At 32.8% G+C, this 18,483-nt stretch overlaps 1 protein-coding gene across 3 annotated transcripts in view; it reads right to left on the reverse strand.

Moving 5' to 3' along the window:
* Positions 1–18,483, reverse strand: part of Gpalpp1 (GPALPP motifs containing 1) — an 82,849-nt gene that overhangs the window by 60,200 nt on the left and 4,166 nt on the right. For 2 of the 3 annotated variants that reach the window (XM_058582586.1, XM_046454230.1), the window contains exons 2-7: positions 13,820–13,952; positions 12,806–12,901; positions 8,960–9,065; positions 6,922–7,053; positions 6,074–6,238; positions 3,590–3,688 (exon numbers count right to left, since the gene is read on the reverse strand). In XM_058582586.1, coding sequence (XP_058438569.1) covers positions 3,590–3,688; positions 6,074–6,238; positions 6,922–7,053; positions 8,960–9,065; positions 12,806–12,901; positions 13,820–13,952 — 731 coding nt within the window. Of the gene's footprint in view, positions 1–3,589; positions 3,689–4,075; positions 5,205–6,073; positions 6,239–6,921; positions 7,054–8,959; positions 9,066–12,805; positions 12,902–13,819; positions 13,953–18,483 lie in introns of those variants that run through there. The other variant, XM_046454231.1, reaches the window with a different exon arrangement.

Here is an 18,483-nt window from a genome sequence, read left to right on the forward strand (position 1 = left end):
GGCGTGTATCATGGCTACATTTTACTTTTTATGTTTACTATTTATCAAAATGAATAATGTATTTAGACTTTTTTTTTTTTTTAAACAGTACTGAGAATTAAACCCAGGCCCTTGCACATGCTAGGCAAGTGCTCTTCCATTGAGTTATACCTCCAGTCCTTTTCTATCTTTTATTTTGAGACAGGGTCCTGCTAAATTGTTCAGGCTGGCCTCAAACTTGCACTCTTTGTGCCTCAGCCTTCCAAGTAGCTGTGATTATAGGTGTGTTTCTATGCCTAGTCATTTACATGGTTTTATCAACTGAAATTACAACTTAATTTAGAAATTAACATTAATGTTAACACATTTAATGTTAACATTTAAAGTTAGACACAGGAAATTTAAAATCTTTTCAATTTCAATTTATGTGCATATTTTTGTTGCAGAGAAACATGATTTACCAAAATAGTTGTAAAATATGAGTTTCAAGTGCAGAAGTAATTCTACTAGGACGTGGAATTCTGTAGCAGAAGAGAAGTGAAACTGAACATAAAAAAAAGGAGAAATAAAATTGTTAAGGAAGAGCTTGTTCACAGATATCTTTTAATGGATTATACTAGATATGGAATTGCTATGGCATTTAAGATTCTATTTGAAAAATTTAATAGTAAGTTAATATGCTATAAACTACATCTTTGGTAACTATAAAAACTTATAATTAAATATTTCAGATGTCAAGTAAAAATATACAGGTTTTCAAATTTCTTTTAGGGGACACCTAACAAAAATATTTGAAGACTATTGGTTTCCATCCCTGACTGGCTAAAAAGATATACGGATTCCTGAGTCCCATTTTAGATTCAGTGAATCAAAACTGCTAACTGGGGGCAGAAATGTGTGCTTTACCACCCATATTCTGAGACAGGTGATTCACTGGATGTAGACTCTCTGGTGTAGATCATTCCTGGTATCAATGTAAGAGAGGATGCCAACCCAAAGGAGAAGTGGAAAAGAGTTAATTTTAGGATATGAAACCATATGTGTAATGTAAGTATAATGATGTTCGTCTAAATGTCAAAAAGCTGACTATAAAAACTTGATGTTTTTCCTTCCTGTTCTTGAATCCATGTCTTTCTCTGCTAATGAGAAAATAACTCCTTTATAAGGTAATAAAATGAGGGGGGGGGCAACAGGTTAATAATTACAGTTGGAAGGGGAAGGTCTGAAGACTTGGAAAAGAACTGGAGGAAACAAAGTTCAAAGCAAATGCAAAGTCTGAAGCAAATGCATGCTGATGTGAGAAAGGACAGAATGGGAAAGGCCCTATTACTTTATCTAAAGCTATTACTGAGAAAAATGATTTAGATTAATGAGAAAAACTTTTGTATAAAAGTTAACAAAAAGCAAATAAAAATAAAGAAACAAAGACAGCAGGTTTCAATGCACTGATTTCCTATATTAGTTAAACATCGATAGATATGGGAATACATTGAACTAGTGGAGTATTATAATCAATGTAAATAATCCAAGTGCTCAAATTTATGATGATAAAAGAAATGAATCTTCATATTAGTTGTTGCAGGAGTGCTACTGGTGGTCTGGTTTAGTATAATCTGTACACGTGATACATAGGACCAAACTAGTGCTAAACTATAAAAAAGTTTATAAAAACACCCAGAAGTAGTTGTTTCAATGAAAATAATGAGTTGAAAGCCAATTCATATAGAAATCAATTTGCTAAATGACCAATCTGCTGAATCATCACATTTAATCATTAAACAAAAATGGTTTGTTTTCTAATAATTTATAGTATTTAAAGTGATTTATTTTGAATGGAATAGTTTAAACAGCTTTTAAAAGCTTATTCTTAATTTCTAATTGATTGATTTTTATTGTCTTCATGGTAATATTTTAAAGAGTCCTCAATTTACCAAATGCTGAGTTTTGGGGTTAAAGAATGATTTAGTGTTAAGAGATGACATTAATATTTTGAAGAGTAAATTTCATAATAAGTAACCAAAATTTTAGCATTGGATGCATTTTTAGGTAACCTACAGACCTCATTACATACTCCCCTAAAAACGTTCTTTAAAGATAAATTTACATGTTTGGGCAATGAAGTACCCAAATATTAAGCACATATCCACTAAGCTTTATAATCCAATCAAGATCTAGAACTTTCCCATCACTCCAGAAAGCTCTGTATGCTGCTTCCTAGACAAATCTCACAACCCTATTCCAATACTACTAATGTGATTTTCTTCCACCATAAATTGATTTAGCTATATTATAAATTTTCATATAAATAGTATATACTTGCTCCAGGCTTCTTTCACTAAGCACAATGAGTTTGATTCATCCACATGACTGCATTTATTTATAATTTGTTACTTTTCATTGCTGAGTAGGGTTTCATTTATACTACGGTTTGGTTTTTCTTTCTCTTATTAATGGATACCTGGGTTATTTGTAGTATTCAGCTATTATAAATAAGCTTCTATGAATATTCTTGCATAAGTCTTTTTAGGTCAGTATAAATATAGCATGTTCTACTCTTTGTGTGGAGGGGAACCCAAGAGTGAAACTGGGGTGTCATAGGGTAAGTGGGAGTGTAATTTTATAATAAGAAATGTCACTTTGGAGAAAGTGTTCTTTTCTAACATAACCATTATGCTATAAATTTGGCTCTAAGCACCACTTCATATTGCATCCTACACATTTTGATATGTTGCATTTCTGTTATTCAGGTCTAGGAATTTTCTAACTTCTCATTATCATTTCCACTTTGCTGCAAAATTTGAATTTTGAATTTTTCTAATTTCCAGTTATATGGTATTTAAATTATTATGAATTTTAACTTAAATTCCTTGTGGTCAGAGAACATGTTCTGAATGATAGTTGTTCTTTCAGTTTGGTGGAGACTTGACTTTTGCATTATCAGTTTTAATAAATGTTTCATAATGGGTTAAGTTTTGGTCTGTTTCCAAAAATATTTCATTTATGCTTCATTGTTTGTGATACTGGTCAATATATGTCCAATAAATCAATTTTGATAGAGCTTCACACTAAAATTCAGGGAACAGAAGATCATTTTCCTAAATACTTGTAGACCTTTCAGAGAACAATGGTTTCTGTAATTTATATTTATTATTTGAAATAGAATACTCTCTAGTTTTTAAGAGAAAAGAGAGCAACAAAAAATGATGTATGCCAAGTGAATAAGATCTTAGCAGAGAAATGTACATTGAATTTTACTTAGGAAACATTTTTCTCTGATATTTAAGTTTTTCCATAAAATACTCCAAGTATGCTTATAATTTAGATTTATGAACTGAGAATGTCTATGCCTTAGTAGAACTCTTGCTTGCTGATCAAGTGCTACCTAACTCTAGTAATTAATTTTCTGATACATACCTTAGGTAAAATAAAAATTAAAAATATTTCATAGAATGCATAGAAAGATTTTGTATAAATATACATATATAGAAGTCAAGTATTTTTCAGGATTGATGTGTAGAAAATGAGGCAAAGAGGCAATCATATGAAAGAAACAAAAAAATGAGAAGAGAATTGAAAGATAAAAGATTATATATTTAATTTTATTACTTACATTGTATGAGGATACCTGCTCAGCCAACCTCTTATCTCTTCCTGACAATACATATTCCTCATCCTTCTTACTAGATGACTTTCTTGCTTCTTGTGTTTCCTGAGGAATGCAAACAGATAACACACTATTGAGACATATCATTAAGATATAATGACAAAGAAATATATTCTTTTTATTTAGATTAAGTAACAAGAAACTGAACTCAGCCAGGCTTCTTGAATTCCTTTCATTCAGCAGTATTTATATACATAATAAGGGATCTGTTAGTGTTCTATGATTTTCCTGAAAATAAGAAAACAAACAAACAAAGCCAAAAAAACCTCAAAAGCAACAAATGCAAAACCGTATCTAAACAATAACTGTAAGAACTCATGTATTTATCAAACTCAGGATGAGTTTTAACTAATAATGATGGAATATAAATAGGCTTAAAGACAAACTCTCCATTTTGTTTTCAAAAATAGTAAAAATAAAAAGGTATACATATTAATAAAAAAACTATCTTTATTTACAGAGAGTATACACAACCCCCCATCCCCAACAAATCTACCAGAAAACCTCTTGGAACTAACAAGCAAATATAGCAAAGTTGTATAACACAAGGTCAATATACAAAATATAACAACAGTGGACAAATGAAATTTGGAACAAAACAAAAATTCCATTTATCATAGCATACATGCATAAATGGGGTATTTAGGTAGACTTTCAACAAACTAAGAAAACATGCCACTATGATTTTCTATAGAATATACTCCCAATCATGAATAAGGAAGGCACACATAAAAATAAGTGAAAACCATTGTTCTCAAAGTATATTTTTATGTTATTTGCTTAGAAAAATCAAGGAGGCCCTCATTATAATTTTTCTTTAATAATGAATTAAAACAACATTTAAAATAAAGTACATTAGGAACATAGAAATAGCATGTTTCTTATTTTCTCATAAAATTTTCTTCAGAAAGCAGAGGTTCTTACTTGTAAGTATTGAGAGAAATGATGTTATGTTAAAATGGAGATGAATATTAAGGAACTGTTAGATCTCAAGACTGGAACCTGAAGATATAATAGATGTCAATTAACTTATACACAACTTTTTCATTTCTTTCTAAAGAACAATCTTATTTCTTTTAGGCCATGTTGGCTAAGTGGAACACAAGAGCATTAGAGTTATGGAGATGTATGTACATTGTGAAATCAAATATAAAAAGCAATATGAAGTGATTGGAGAGAATCTATCAAGAAGGAAATATGGTCAAGATTTGTGACAAAAATTATTCATGAACTTTACATAGAAGCAAAGATACCAGAAAATAAACAGTTTTGGGATCTGATATAGTTAAGATATAGTATACAGTGATACTATATACTAAATTTTAAGGGGTATTCATAATTCCTTATATGTCCACTGTAAACACTGAACAAAATATTTCAGCACAGAAAGGAACAACCAGGTCTAAAAAACTCAGTCATAGGAATTAAAATCATTTCAATTCAACTGTACTGCCTGGTTTCCATTGGTGTCATTTTTCTGTGATATTTTCCTCTGAGGATGATTCCTCATAGCTAGTTGTAGGTCAGTCATCCACTTACATATAAGAAATAGGACCCAAACCTATAAATAAATATAGACAAAAATAAAAGATTCATGTAAGCAAGGGAATTAATTGTCTTTTTGGAGAATAGGACAAACAGAATTAGCAGAATGAATTAAATATGGAACTGTTAATATAAAAACTGATGAAGCTATAATCATAAAGTGACAATTACTCAAGCATTTAAGACTTATATAGGGAAAGCCTTTAGATGAAATAAATTCAAGGAGTAGAGTAGTGTTGGGGACACTGGTTCAATGACTAACACATAATGGACTATTTAAAAATAAACAAAAAGCCTTAAGAAGAGAACCTGGGAAAATAATAATGTATCTTGTGTACAGATGTTTTATAATTTGTCTTGGTGATTTATTTACATATAAATGAAGGTGTTTCTTGCTTATCTTGACAGTCACATGAAGCTTGTGCACTGGAGATGTTATTTTGAGAGAGATTCTTGAGGTATTATGTAATTTGCCAAAAACGATACAAGTGTTGTTTTTTCAATAGAGTTTAAAAGATATATTTTCATGTAATTAGTGTGCTGTATAAATACCAGGGAATGTGGAGTTAAAAACATCTAAAATGGACTTTTTGCTCATCACTTTCTAGCTCTGTGATAACCTGGTGTTACAGAGTTAGTTTCTCCCTATTCTATAGCATGAAGTCAATAAACCTATGTCTCAGGGTTTTCTTGGGATTTAAATGAGGCAGTTTATCAGAAAATAATAACCAGTATGACTTTCCTTCTTCATAACTTCTCCTCAGGGAAGAAATATTTTCCCTTTGGAATCATAATTTCAAAAAGTAGTACCTTTAAATAATTTTGCCTTATAGCTTTTCAAAATTGAGCCACCATGAACAGAAACACATAAACAAAACCTCTTACCTTAGCTTTCCTTTCCCTATCAGCTGGAGTATCTGTCCAGATTGATCGATCTCCGGATTTGTCATCAGCTCTTCTCTTAAAGGTCCTTGGCCCTAAACCAAAGTCTTTCATTTCTGGAGGAAGTTCAGTCATCCATGACTCTCTCGTTATTGGTTTAGGTGAATCCTTTATGAGAAATAAAAAGTTAAGGAAAAAGAAGCATGAGAAGTGTGTGAGTGTGTGTGTGTGTGTGTGTGTGTATAAAAATACTGTATAAACAAATGTTTTTTCTCAACTGAAGTTTTAAATTTACTGAATAGACTTTAATAGAAAGGTTCAATGTTTTTGTCATATACATTTGCCATGCATGTAACAAATATTTTCATCCAATTTGTTATTCTGTTGACTATCTCTTGCCATACAGAATATATTTTTAAAAATTTTATTTATTTTATTCATTTGAGTTGTTGATGGACCTTTATTTATTTATTTTTATTTATATGTGGTGCTGAGAATTGAACCCAGGGCCTCATACATTCAAGGCAAGCACTCTACTACTGAGCCACAACCCCAGCCCCATACAGAATATTTTTAGTAGAAAAAATTTTCCAGTCTTTTCCTTTACTGTTTCTGGATTATATAGTGTGGGCATGTGCGTAAACACACACACACACACACACACACACACACATATTAATGTTTATTTCAAATATTTAGATTTTTAACCTATTAGGTAGTTAGTTTGTTTATTTATTTGTGTGGTGCTGGGGATTGAACCCAGGGCCTTGTGCATTCGAGACAATCACTCTACCAACTGAGCTATATCCCCAGCCCTCTATTTAGTTTATTAAAGTACCTTTAAAACTTACATCATCTCCTTTGGTTAGTTTTTCTTTCATTCTCTGGGCCCTTTTTTCAAACTCTGTTGTTACACTATAGTTAACTGGTCCTTTTGCAGGCATTGGTCCAACAATATTCTCATCCTCACTGCTATCTGTTTCCTTTGGAAATAAAACGTTACCTTTAATGCAATAGCAGAGCTACAAGTTACTGGAAATAATTTTAAATTACTTAAATTTGACTGAAATGGATTGCCCAAAGATAATAAAACAAAAAAGCAAGCAATGCACTGCTGGCCTATTACTAAACAATAAGGACCTTTTCCTTGCCTTCCTCAAATACACTGTACAGAGATGATAAATCCATGGCACGTGGACTGTTCCATCTCTCCTCCACAGGAGATCTCATTAAACTATTGAAGCTCTACCTGATAGACATAGAAGTGGCCTTGGACTTCTTTTCAACAAGTATTCTGATTCTTATTACTACTAGGTCAGAGATGACACATTTGGAGCTAATTTTATTCACCGTATATAAAAAGTTCCTTGGAATAAGATGTATGTAAGCAGGGCATTCTTGGGAGCTATATCAGTCTTCATGAAAAAGAAATAGTATGCAATAATTTATAAAATTCTGACCCAAATGAATTAATTCAGTTCTAAAAGTACCTTACTCATTTCAAAGATAAAATAATATTATGGTAATTGAATTCAACCTATTCTTATTAAGTCATCTTGACAAATGGCCTCCATGTATGAGTCTGTGTTAGATGCTGTCCATGCTAGGGCTTACAGGTTGTCTTTTTCCTCCAGGAGATTTTTTTTTTTTTTTTAAGAATCTAACCTTTATTTTGTTTATCTATTTTTATGTGGTGCCGAGGATCAAACTCAGGGCCTCACTCATGTGAGGCAAGTAATTTATCACTGAGCTACAACTCCAGTCTCTCTTCTAGGAGATTTATTAAAATGAGTAACAACAACATGCTTTTCCTTCAGCTCTGACAGACAGTTTCTGCCTCTTAGGTTTTAAACTAGTGAGATCAGGAGATCATTTATATTGCTTTCATTTTCCCCACTAACCAATCAAATAGATGAAATGTGTGGTCACTTGGACCATGGTGGATAAAGATGTGGTTGGATTCTGGATGTCTTCTGAAGGCAGGAACAACATAATTTGTTGACATATTCATTTTTGTAACTATATGCCTGACACACGACAAGTGCTGTAGAAACACTTGTAGAAATAATAAGTAACCTTGAAGTTCATGATCTTAACCATTGGGCTGTATTTACTTTGAGTAACCTTAGTGGTAAATTCTCAGTGGAGATGAACTGGAGTCTCTTGATGACCTGAATTCATTTGTAAGAAGGTACTGAAGCATAAGAGACTGAAGATGTGATTTAAAGTCATATGAACTGGGTTTAAGACATGGCTTTGATAAGCAAAAATCATGTAAACTTAGGTAAATTACCCAATTTCTTTGGTCTTAGACATCTGTAAGGTAATGGAAAAAGCTCATTTTATGCAGTTGTGGAGAAGATAAAGATTAGATACCCACGTATGGGTAAAATACACTAACAATGAGAGTGCTGTATAAATTTCAGCTATTTTCAAGGAGCTAAACAGCCTTCATACTTTACTCCAAAATCATTTGACTTCTTTTCATAAGAAATTACTTAACTACCAGTGTCTTTGTTATACATGTACCAGAACTGAAAAGGAGAGAGTTAATTTTAAGATAAAGACTATATTAAAATCCTCCTGTTTTCTTTCCTTCAGGTCAAATCACAATGATTCCTTAAACTTTCATCATATTCTATTTTTCTAATACTTTAAAATCCCCTTCAAAGTAAGTAGCATAAATAGATAACACTCTGTCAGTCTTGCTGTTTTTCTTAACAGAATTTCAGGTTTGTGAACAGCTTTTGGTTACACGTACATATGTTACAATTTTAAATTAATCTGAATATAACTGAGTCTTATATTACATCTGAGTCAAATGATCATAGTTACCCCTAAAGTTCTGACTTTGTTACATCTTTTCCTTTAAATGGAAACTTTTCAAACCTCAGAGTTAAAATGCGATGATATTTGTCCTGGATCATCTCTGCCTTTGTCACTTTTCTGTGCAGATTTAATGAAACCAGGTGGCAATGCAGGACCTATTATAGGCCTGAAAAATAAAATACACATTTATCATTCTCCTTAACTTTAAAGTAGTTTTCAGAATAAAAGCTCACAAAAATAATAAAACCAGATACTAACAAATATTGGAAATAAAAAATTTATTCACTATATTATTTTCACCAGTGTTACCTTAATATTTTTCTACTAGGTGTCTTAAAAAACTTATTTTTGGCATTTTAAAATTTCTATTTGTTAGTCAATTAGATAATAAACCAATAATTCTCAATCTTTGTGACACTAGTGTGTGCCTATCTCCTAAAAAAAAACTATACTAAGTAAAATGATAATTTTTCTTAAAAAGGCCTTAGATGTATTGAAACTTATGAAAGTATTTTTTATTTAGTGCCTTGGTTTTCTTTCAGTTGATATTCACTTTCCATGGGAAAATAGCAAAAGGATATTATAATTATACCCAGAACTATTAAAGTAGAAACTCAGTTTTCCTAAGGACAAATATAGCATGTGCATACAACAGATGTCAGTAACTCATGATATGCATGCCAAGGCAATAAGCTGTGCATGATACCTGTAATCTCAGCTGAGGCTGAGACAGGAGAATCATAGGTTTGATGCGGGTCTCAGCAATTTAGTGAGGACCCCAGCAACTTGGCAGGGTCCTTGATAAATTAGCAACTATCTCAAAATTAAGAAAGGACTGGGGCTATAGCTCACTGAAAAAGCAACCTTTGGTTCAATTCCTAGTATCCGGGGGGAAAAAAAAAAGCCAAGGCAATATAAAAATCTATACAACATCCTAATAATCCAGTAAAAATGTGTAAATGTAGAATACAAGTAGTTCATTGTGATCCGTAGAAGGAAAAAGTGCTGTAAGCACATTTCAACCAGTGTACCTGTTTCCTTAAAACAACTCTCATCAGTATAAGCCCTGCTTTCTAGTCATTTCACTTAGGGCAAAATTAACACCTAAGGTCAACACATCCAGTAAGTAGTTGAGCTGGAGTTTAAGCCCTGGCCTATTTGATGCCAAAGGTCATTTTCTTTTGAGCTGCCCCAATGTCACATTCTGAGGGAACATTTTGACATTAGTTAAAAAAGAGAATTTCTTGAATTCTGAGACTGATTTTTTTCTGTTTTTTTTTCCTCTTTCTCTATTTGGCACCATAAATACTAATATTTATGATTATTATTACTTGGATTTATTCTTGAGAGGGAAAAGCCATCATTCTCTTTCTCCTATATTAGCATTTATTTTTATTTTTATTTTTTTTATTAGCTACACATGACATTACAATGATCTTGGCAATTCATACATTTGAATCAATGGGGTATAATTTCTCATTTTTCTGATTGTACAGATTGCAGAATCACACTGATCATAGAGTCACCCATATACATACAGCAATCATAATGTCTATTCTATTCTGCTACCCTTCTTATCCCCCCTTCCCCTCCCTTCCCCTCCCATCAGGTCTGATTTTATGTATGGAAAAAATAATCTTTTCTCCTGTTAATACTTACCAGTTTCTTCACCCTTGCTTTTGTACCAAGTTTTTTCCATAGTTGTTGCTGTGCCAATGTAACTGACACAGATGGCACCGAAGTCCTAAGCTAAATCCCCCAGGTTGCACTGTGCTCAATTAGAGTCTCACAGACAGACTTCTTGGCAAGGAAGAAACAGTATCGAGAGCCAGAAAGTCTGGGTTCTGAATTTGACCATTTAATAACCTCCTGTCTTGGTTCATGAAACCTTTTTAAACATAACAATTTTGCAGATGAAAGACGTGGAAGTTTGGCACTGCTGGATCCAATTAGTTATGATTTATAAGCTAGAAGGAAGTACAGCATGGGTTTTTCTGAGTATAATTTTTAGTAAAGCTATGCCTGCAATTATAGTTCAATTTTCTGGCCTCAGGCGGTTTGTTGAAATGAAAGTAGTAGTCTATAAAATCCTAGAATATAGTAAATATAACCATGGCATGCTATGGTTGTGTATGAGTTTTTTTACTCTAATTTATGCTACTCGCTATTTATTTACACATAGATTTTATTATTGCCAAATGTAATTCTCAAGAAAGAAACTGCTATAGATCTAAGTATAGGTTGAATCCTTAGCCAAAATGCTTTGGACCAGAAGTGTTTCAAATTTCAGATTTTGAAATATTTTATGTTGTTTTGTTTATGATGTGGCTTTATTTTTTTCAGATTTTGGAATATCTGCATATATAGATATAGATATATCTTGGGGATGGAACCCAAGTCTAAAAATGAAATTCATTTATGTTTTAAATCCAACTCATACATAGCCTGATAGTTATATCAATATCAATATTTTAAATGATTTGTGTATGAAACAAAGTATACACTGAACCATCAGACTTTTGGTGTAATGTCAATGCTCAAAAAGTTTCAGATTTTGGAGCATTCTGAATTTCAGGTTTTCAGATTAGAGATGATCCATGTATAATGTGCTTTTGTTTTTAAAAAATGCTTTATTTCAGGAGGCAGCAAATTTTCTCTGAAGGGCCAAGCAGTAAATTTTATTTATTTATTTTATTTTTTGGTATCAGGGATTGAACTCAGGGTACTTAACCACTGAGCCATATCCCCAGCTGTTTTATGTTTTATTTTGAGACAGGGTCTTGCTAAGTTGCTTAGGACCTCACTAAGTTGCTGAGGATGGCTTTGAAATTGTGATCCTTCTGCCTTAGCCTCCCAAGCTACTGGGATTACAAGCATGTGCCACCATGCCTGGCTAGGCAGTAAATTCTAAAGTTGGAGGGCCACAGGAAACTTTTTTTGTAATTAAAAAATGTGAAAGTCTGGGGCTGGGATTGTGGCTCAGTGGCAGAGCTCTTGCCTCGCACATGTGAGGCACTGGGTTCCATCCTCAGCACCACATAAAGATAAATAAACAAAATAAAGATATTAAAAAATATATCCATTTTAAAAAATGTGAAAGTCATTCTTAGCTTTGGGACTAAAAAAAAAAAAAAGGTGGTATTTGTCTACCCTTGTCATATCTAAAAGAAATAGAGTACATGGAAGGAGGACTTGCTACATGGTGATTATAAACTCTGGTTATCTTTTCTGCTTGGCCTTGCAAACTGGTATCTATGGTATGAATTATATACAATTTAGTATATAATTTTATGTTCAATACTTTAAAATTTTGCAGTTCTGAGAAGACAACAGGAATCAATGTTTACTATATACTTACTCTGGGCTAGTCACCATGTAAGACACACTCACAGACAAAAACATGTTGTATGCATGAGAGTAGGAAATCTCAACCATTGTAACATCTCGAAAGGTGTATGTCATTGTTCTATTTTACATAAGACAAATTTGATGTTCAGAGAAATTGTCTAATTTGACATACAGGGGTTTGTTTTTCTATCAATAAATATTTAAGAAAATAATTGAATAACAAGTCAGAACATCAGGATCCAAGCCCATGGTCTACCACTTATTATGGGTGCCACTGTATTTGTTTAATCAGGAAAAGGGATAATATTCCATCCAGTCTATCACCAAACACTTTTGTGACTATCAAATAAGAGATGTGGACTTTTTTTAATAATTCATATAAGTGTCAAAAACATGTGAATATTTGTTTATTATCAGAAATAATTATTTTTTCCTATTAATGACCCATTTCAAATGTTATGAAAATATATGTTAAAAATAATTTCAGAAAACTCTTTAATCAATTAACAGACAGTGAAATATTAAAAGAGACTAGCCTGAAATATTACACATTATTACCTGGGAGGAGAATCATCCTGCTTTTTAAATCCAGGAGGAAGGGCTGGTCCAAAAAACCCATCATCATCATCTTCGTCCTGATTTCTCCTCTGTTTCCTGAAAACACAGTAGTAGATCTTAATGCATATATCAAAAATTTCTCATAAAGAAAAATTTTAATTTTTAAAGGAAGTATTAAGTTTAACTAATTGTGTAAACACTAAATCAATAAATTAATCTTGCCAAATAATAAAAAATGGACAATATAGTAGTTCTTAATTAATCTTTTCCTGGAATTTATTTTTTGGCTTAAAATAGAGATTGGTCATATTTTAAAGAGGTACTATATCAGTATTCTATATTTTCTGTAGTATTAAAGATTCCACTAAATGGAAGAAGATTTCACTAAATGTTTCTTAGTGAAAAGCATATGAGTTTGGCTTTTAGTCTCACTTAAGGGTCTTTTTGTCTCATAATTTTTTTAAAAAATATTTTTATTAGTTATAGATGGACACAATGCCTTTATTTATTTTTTATGTGGTGCTGAGAATCGAACTCAGTGCCTCACACATGCTAGGCAAGTGCTCCACCACTGAGCCACAATCCCAGCCCTGTCTCATAATTTTTTAAATGCATCAAAATACCTTGTTACCCAATAACAAAGATACAACTTCTTATTTACATGGATCCAGGGTGAATGAGGGTAGATTAGAAGAAAATCATTGATTTATTTAAACAAATATCTATTGTATATACAATTTTAAATAAAAGAAATTCTGTGGTTTATTTAGTATATTTAGTCACTTCAATATACTTTAAGAAAAAATTCTTTTATAAGAATTTTATTGAAATTTTAAATATCTCCACAGCCTATACACTACTGGAATAAATTTCTTTGTAAAAGGTTTAGTTTATGATGGAATGCCACATAAAATCATTTCTTCCTGCACTATATAAATATCCCTTTACTAGCTATCAGTTCCAGTCAACTTATGCTAGGTCTGCAACTTGGTTTGTTAAATTTAAGTGACTTACCTTGCAGTTGGACCAGTGTCATCTTCTTCGGATTCTTGATTTCCTTCTTCAGACAAAGAACTACTGTCCTCATCACTGTCTGATGAATCTGAACTACTGCTTTTATAATTAGGGGGCAGAGCTGGTCCTGCAACTAAAGAAGATTTGTTGTGTGTATCATAACTAGACTTGACTATTTAACTGAGGCCTCCTAGCTGATATTTTTCACTTTCTTTTCTGAAATTCACAGCACTGGCTGCCTATCATTTATTATGGACTTGGATCTAAATCTCTCCTGTGTTTGTCAGAAAGACAAAAACTCCAGGAAGGCTGAAATCAGATCTTATACCACTTCTTTTATGAAAGTCACAAAATCTTTAATACCCAAACTTATAACAAATAACATATTTCTCTGATATTACCAATACGGCTTCTGATTATGTTTTTTATCAACAGCATATGGTAAGCAACATTTATGTCATGGAGCTAACCAACCAACAAACTTGCCATTCCATACCATATGTATTGAAAATAAAAAATGATTCATTCTGATTTCTAACAGCTACAACTTTAAAAAATATCTTTACTGGCATCACAATATTTCTCAGTTTTCTTTTCAATCTGATTTTTTTAAGCACAAACAAAATTAGTCACCGTCATTTTTACTGCTTGATCGTAGAAAAAGGAAAAAGAATGAGGCTACACTGTGGTAGAGATGCTGGGAAGAGGGTGAGGGTCTTTGAGGACAACTTGCTAGAGTACTTTGCTCAGCAAAATTAAAAATTACTGCCTGGTGTCAATGCATGATATTACATAGACACAACTGTCCATGCTAATCCTCAGTGGTGATGCCAAAAGTATACTGTACTAATTCCCCAAACTGGATGTTTATCAGACTAGTCAAAACATTACCAAACCCCCCCCCCAAAAACCAAAAAAACCAAAACCAACCAACCAACCAACCAAACAAACAAACCTGAGCCCCTTTCTCAGAGATTATGATTCAATTGGCCTGAAAGAAGGCCTGAAAATATAAATTTCCAAACAGCATTCTGAGTATGACAGTCATTAAACGACAAATAACATGTCTTGAGTTCTTATGTTCTGGGTACTGTTTAAAGAGGTCTATATTCATTAACTTATTTAATTCTGACAACAATTTCACTAGGGAGGTATTATTCTTATTTCTATTTTACAGATGAAGAACTGAGGCACAAAAAGATTATACGTAACTTGCCCAACTTCACACAACTAAACAGTGGAGCTGGGATATGACACACCAGCGTGATTTCAGAGCCTATTCAAACAAGAGGATGAGTCTTATGCTTCCTTGACTACTAAACTGACCAATATTCAACAGAGTCAACATCCAACCACCCATCCAACAAATATTTATTGAACAAATACTTCCAAAGAAGCAAACATAAAAAGAAAGAAGATCAATCCAGATAGTTGAAGTGCTGCTACAAAATAGGAAAATACGTGGGAGAGTAATTTTTAAAAATTTTATTTTTGAGATAGGTTCTTGCCAAGTTGCCCAGACTAGCCTTGAATTTTGATCCTCCTGCCTTAGCCTCCTGAGTAGCTGAGATTACAGGTATTTGCCACCACACCTGCCATGTGAGAGGTTTCTAAGTAGTCAGGAACACCTCCCTGAGAAGGCCTTTAGATGAAATTAAATGATGAGCTGACTGGCCATGCAATGATCTAAAAGAATAAGATTCTAGCCACATACAGTGTGTATGCCTATAATTCCAATGACTCAGGAGGCTAAGGCAGGAAGAATGCAAGTTTGAGGCCAGCTTCAGCAACTAAGTGATACTCTGTCTCAAAATAAAAATAAATAAATAAAAGAACTGGGTATGCAGCTCAGTGGTAAAACACCCTTGGGTTTAATCCCTAGTATATGTAAATCAATAAATCAGCATTTTAGATAAAAGAGTCTGTGGGGGCGGGGGGAATCCTATGGAGAGAACAGGCTTTATACACTCAAGGAACAAAAAGGCCAGCATGGCTAAAGCAAAGTAAAATGACAAGATGAAGCTGGATGGCATAAAGGGGCAAGATTCTGTGCTTTGGAGTCAGATTCATTGACCCTGAATTACAGCCCAGTCACTTATTAGCTGTGTGACTTGGAGAAGTTACTTAACCTTCCTGTGTTACAGTCTTGCTTTGTAAAAATGAGGTTAGCAATAGTTTCAACTTCCCATGATAGTTGTGAAGACAACATCAGTTAATACATGCAAAGTATCTGGAGTAATAAGTGCTTAATAAATGTGAGTATAGGCTATGAAATGGAGTTTGGATTTTAATTACAACAGGCAGTTATAAGGAGGTTTTCAGTCAGAAGAGACCTGAATTAACTGAAATTTTTTAAAAAAAACTGCTTTTAGACAATAGATGAGATATTAAGACTAGGAAATATATATTAGAAAGTTAAGAAATGGTTTTATCTGCAACATACTTTGGAGGAAGAACAAAGAGGATCTGCTAATCATGTAGATGTGAGAAGTGAAGGGGAAAAAATCAAACAAGAGTATGAGTCTTATAACTGGATGGAAATGGTATTCTCTCATGTCGGGAGACTTCTAAACTAAGAGAAGAGGTTTAGTGGAAAGAGTCAAGGTTTGTTTTTCACAGGCAGTACTTGAGCATACTAGTGTAAACCTCAGGGGAGAAATTAAGGCTAGTTTTGGGATCACTGACCTACTTCTAAAATTTTTTTCCCTATCTGTTCTGGAGTATTACTATAGAACAAGTGATTTTATTTTTTGAAATTGCAAATAAAAAGTTTAACTTCAGAAACTGAATTCATCATTTATATACAGTAAAGCATAGTCCACTCAAATTTAGGATAAGTATACGTACAGCACTTCAACAAAACAGCTTTCCTAAAAGGTCACAGGCAGATGAGTGATTCCTCTCACCCAGAACACTTACGATTTGAAATGAAAAAAACCTTTTTTTAGAGGTTAAAGCAAAAACTTTGAAGACATATAGAACAAGTGCTTATACTCAATAAGTCGACTTAAAAATTCAAAATTAAGTATTAAAAAATTTGATGTATTTTCAGTATTTGTATCTTTAAAGGAAAGAGTTTTAGAAAATAAATGTTAAACTTCCACTATTGCATTGCCTTACAGTAAAGCAGCAAAAAGAGGAAAACATTAAAACTTAAGAATCACATTCATACCTATGTCTTCTGTTCACGGATTTATTGAAGAATACTTAATGCCTCAGTATGCAAATGTCCCCCAACTATAAATGTGATTATATCTGACCTCTGACCTCGATGAATAATTTGTCCTGCTAGGAGATTAGGGAACTGTGTTTTGCTCTCATAGTGAATAGTTCTTTTCATCCTGTTCTTGGTTTTAAATATTAAAGAGGGATTTTTTTCTCTTTTATTTCTTCCTTTTCTTATATGTGGGTGCTATCAATGTAACTATCAAGTGGACACTACTGGAGAGTTTTAGATTGGTTTGTATCAAAAAAGAAATTTTATTATTCTTTTATACGATTCAAGTGATTAAAGAGCTTAATATGGTCTAAATATGTGCTGTCCTTGGTATTATAACTAACAGATAAATTTGCCTCGAGTTTTAAAAGTAGGATATAAATTTAAAAAGAAGAATAATCCTAGTGACTTGGGAGGCTGAGGCAGGAAGATTGCAAGTTTGAAGCCAGCCTCAGCAATTTAGCAAGGCCCTAAGCAATTTAGCAAGACCTGTCTCAAAACAAACAAACAAACAAACAAACAAACACCCAGAATAAGCAGATAAAGATAAAACTCAACCAAGAACACATGTCCTTATCTTTTAAAATGATGATGCAAATAAGTGACATTTAGTACATAAAATCATCAATATCTATTTTATTCTGTTGGCAACAGAGATTGAACCCAGGGCTGCTCTACCACAGAACTACAGCTCCAGCCCTTTTTATTTTATATTTTGAGACAGAGTCTTGCTAAGTTGCTGAAGCTGGCCTCAAACATGTGATCCTCCTGCCTTAGCCTCTCCCCGAGTTTCTGGGATTACAAACATGCACCAAATCATTAATTTCTATTTGAGCTGAATCAAGAGAAATAAGTATTATATAAGGAAATAACAGAATACTAAGAGAAGGTAAAATAAAGAAAAGGAATATTGAAAGTGCAAATGAATCTACATTATTGACTTCCTAATAAAATTAAGGACATTCCTGGCTTTATTTTTTTTATAAGTTTCTGTCTTCTGAACTATATAATTTATCTCAAAAATGATCTTAGGCACATGTAATGAACTTTTTCATATCTTTCCTAAATCTGTGACTCTTATGATTAAGAAGCTCCTCTTGAGGCTGGGGATACAGCTCAGTTGGTAGAGGGCTTGCCTCGTGTGTGCAAAGCCCTGGGTTCAATCCCCAGTATCACCAAAAAAAGAAGCTCTCCCTCTGCAATGGTAATTTTACATCATTACAAGTTCCATGAGAACAGGGGTCATGCTTAGGTTTCATTATAGTTTCCTTGCAACATCCATCACACAGAATTATGCATATAAAACTGGACTCAGTATAATATATAAAATCTCATTACAGTCAGCATTAACATTAACAGATGAATATCTGCAATTGCTTTGTTTTGCAATTGATTTTGATGTTTGGGGACATCAACCCTGAATCCCAATTAAATGAAATGTTATACC

Source organism: Marmota monax, unplaced genomic scaffold, assembly GCF_021218885.2.
Source record: "Marmota monax isolate L192 unplaced genomic scaffold, Marmota_monax_Labrador192_F-V1.1 WCK01_AAM20220418_F8-fsc00011, whole genome shotgun sequence".
In the NCBI taxonomy this organism is placed as follows: Eukaryota; Metazoa; Chordata; class Mammalia; order Rodentia; family Sciuridae; genus Marmota; species Marmota monax.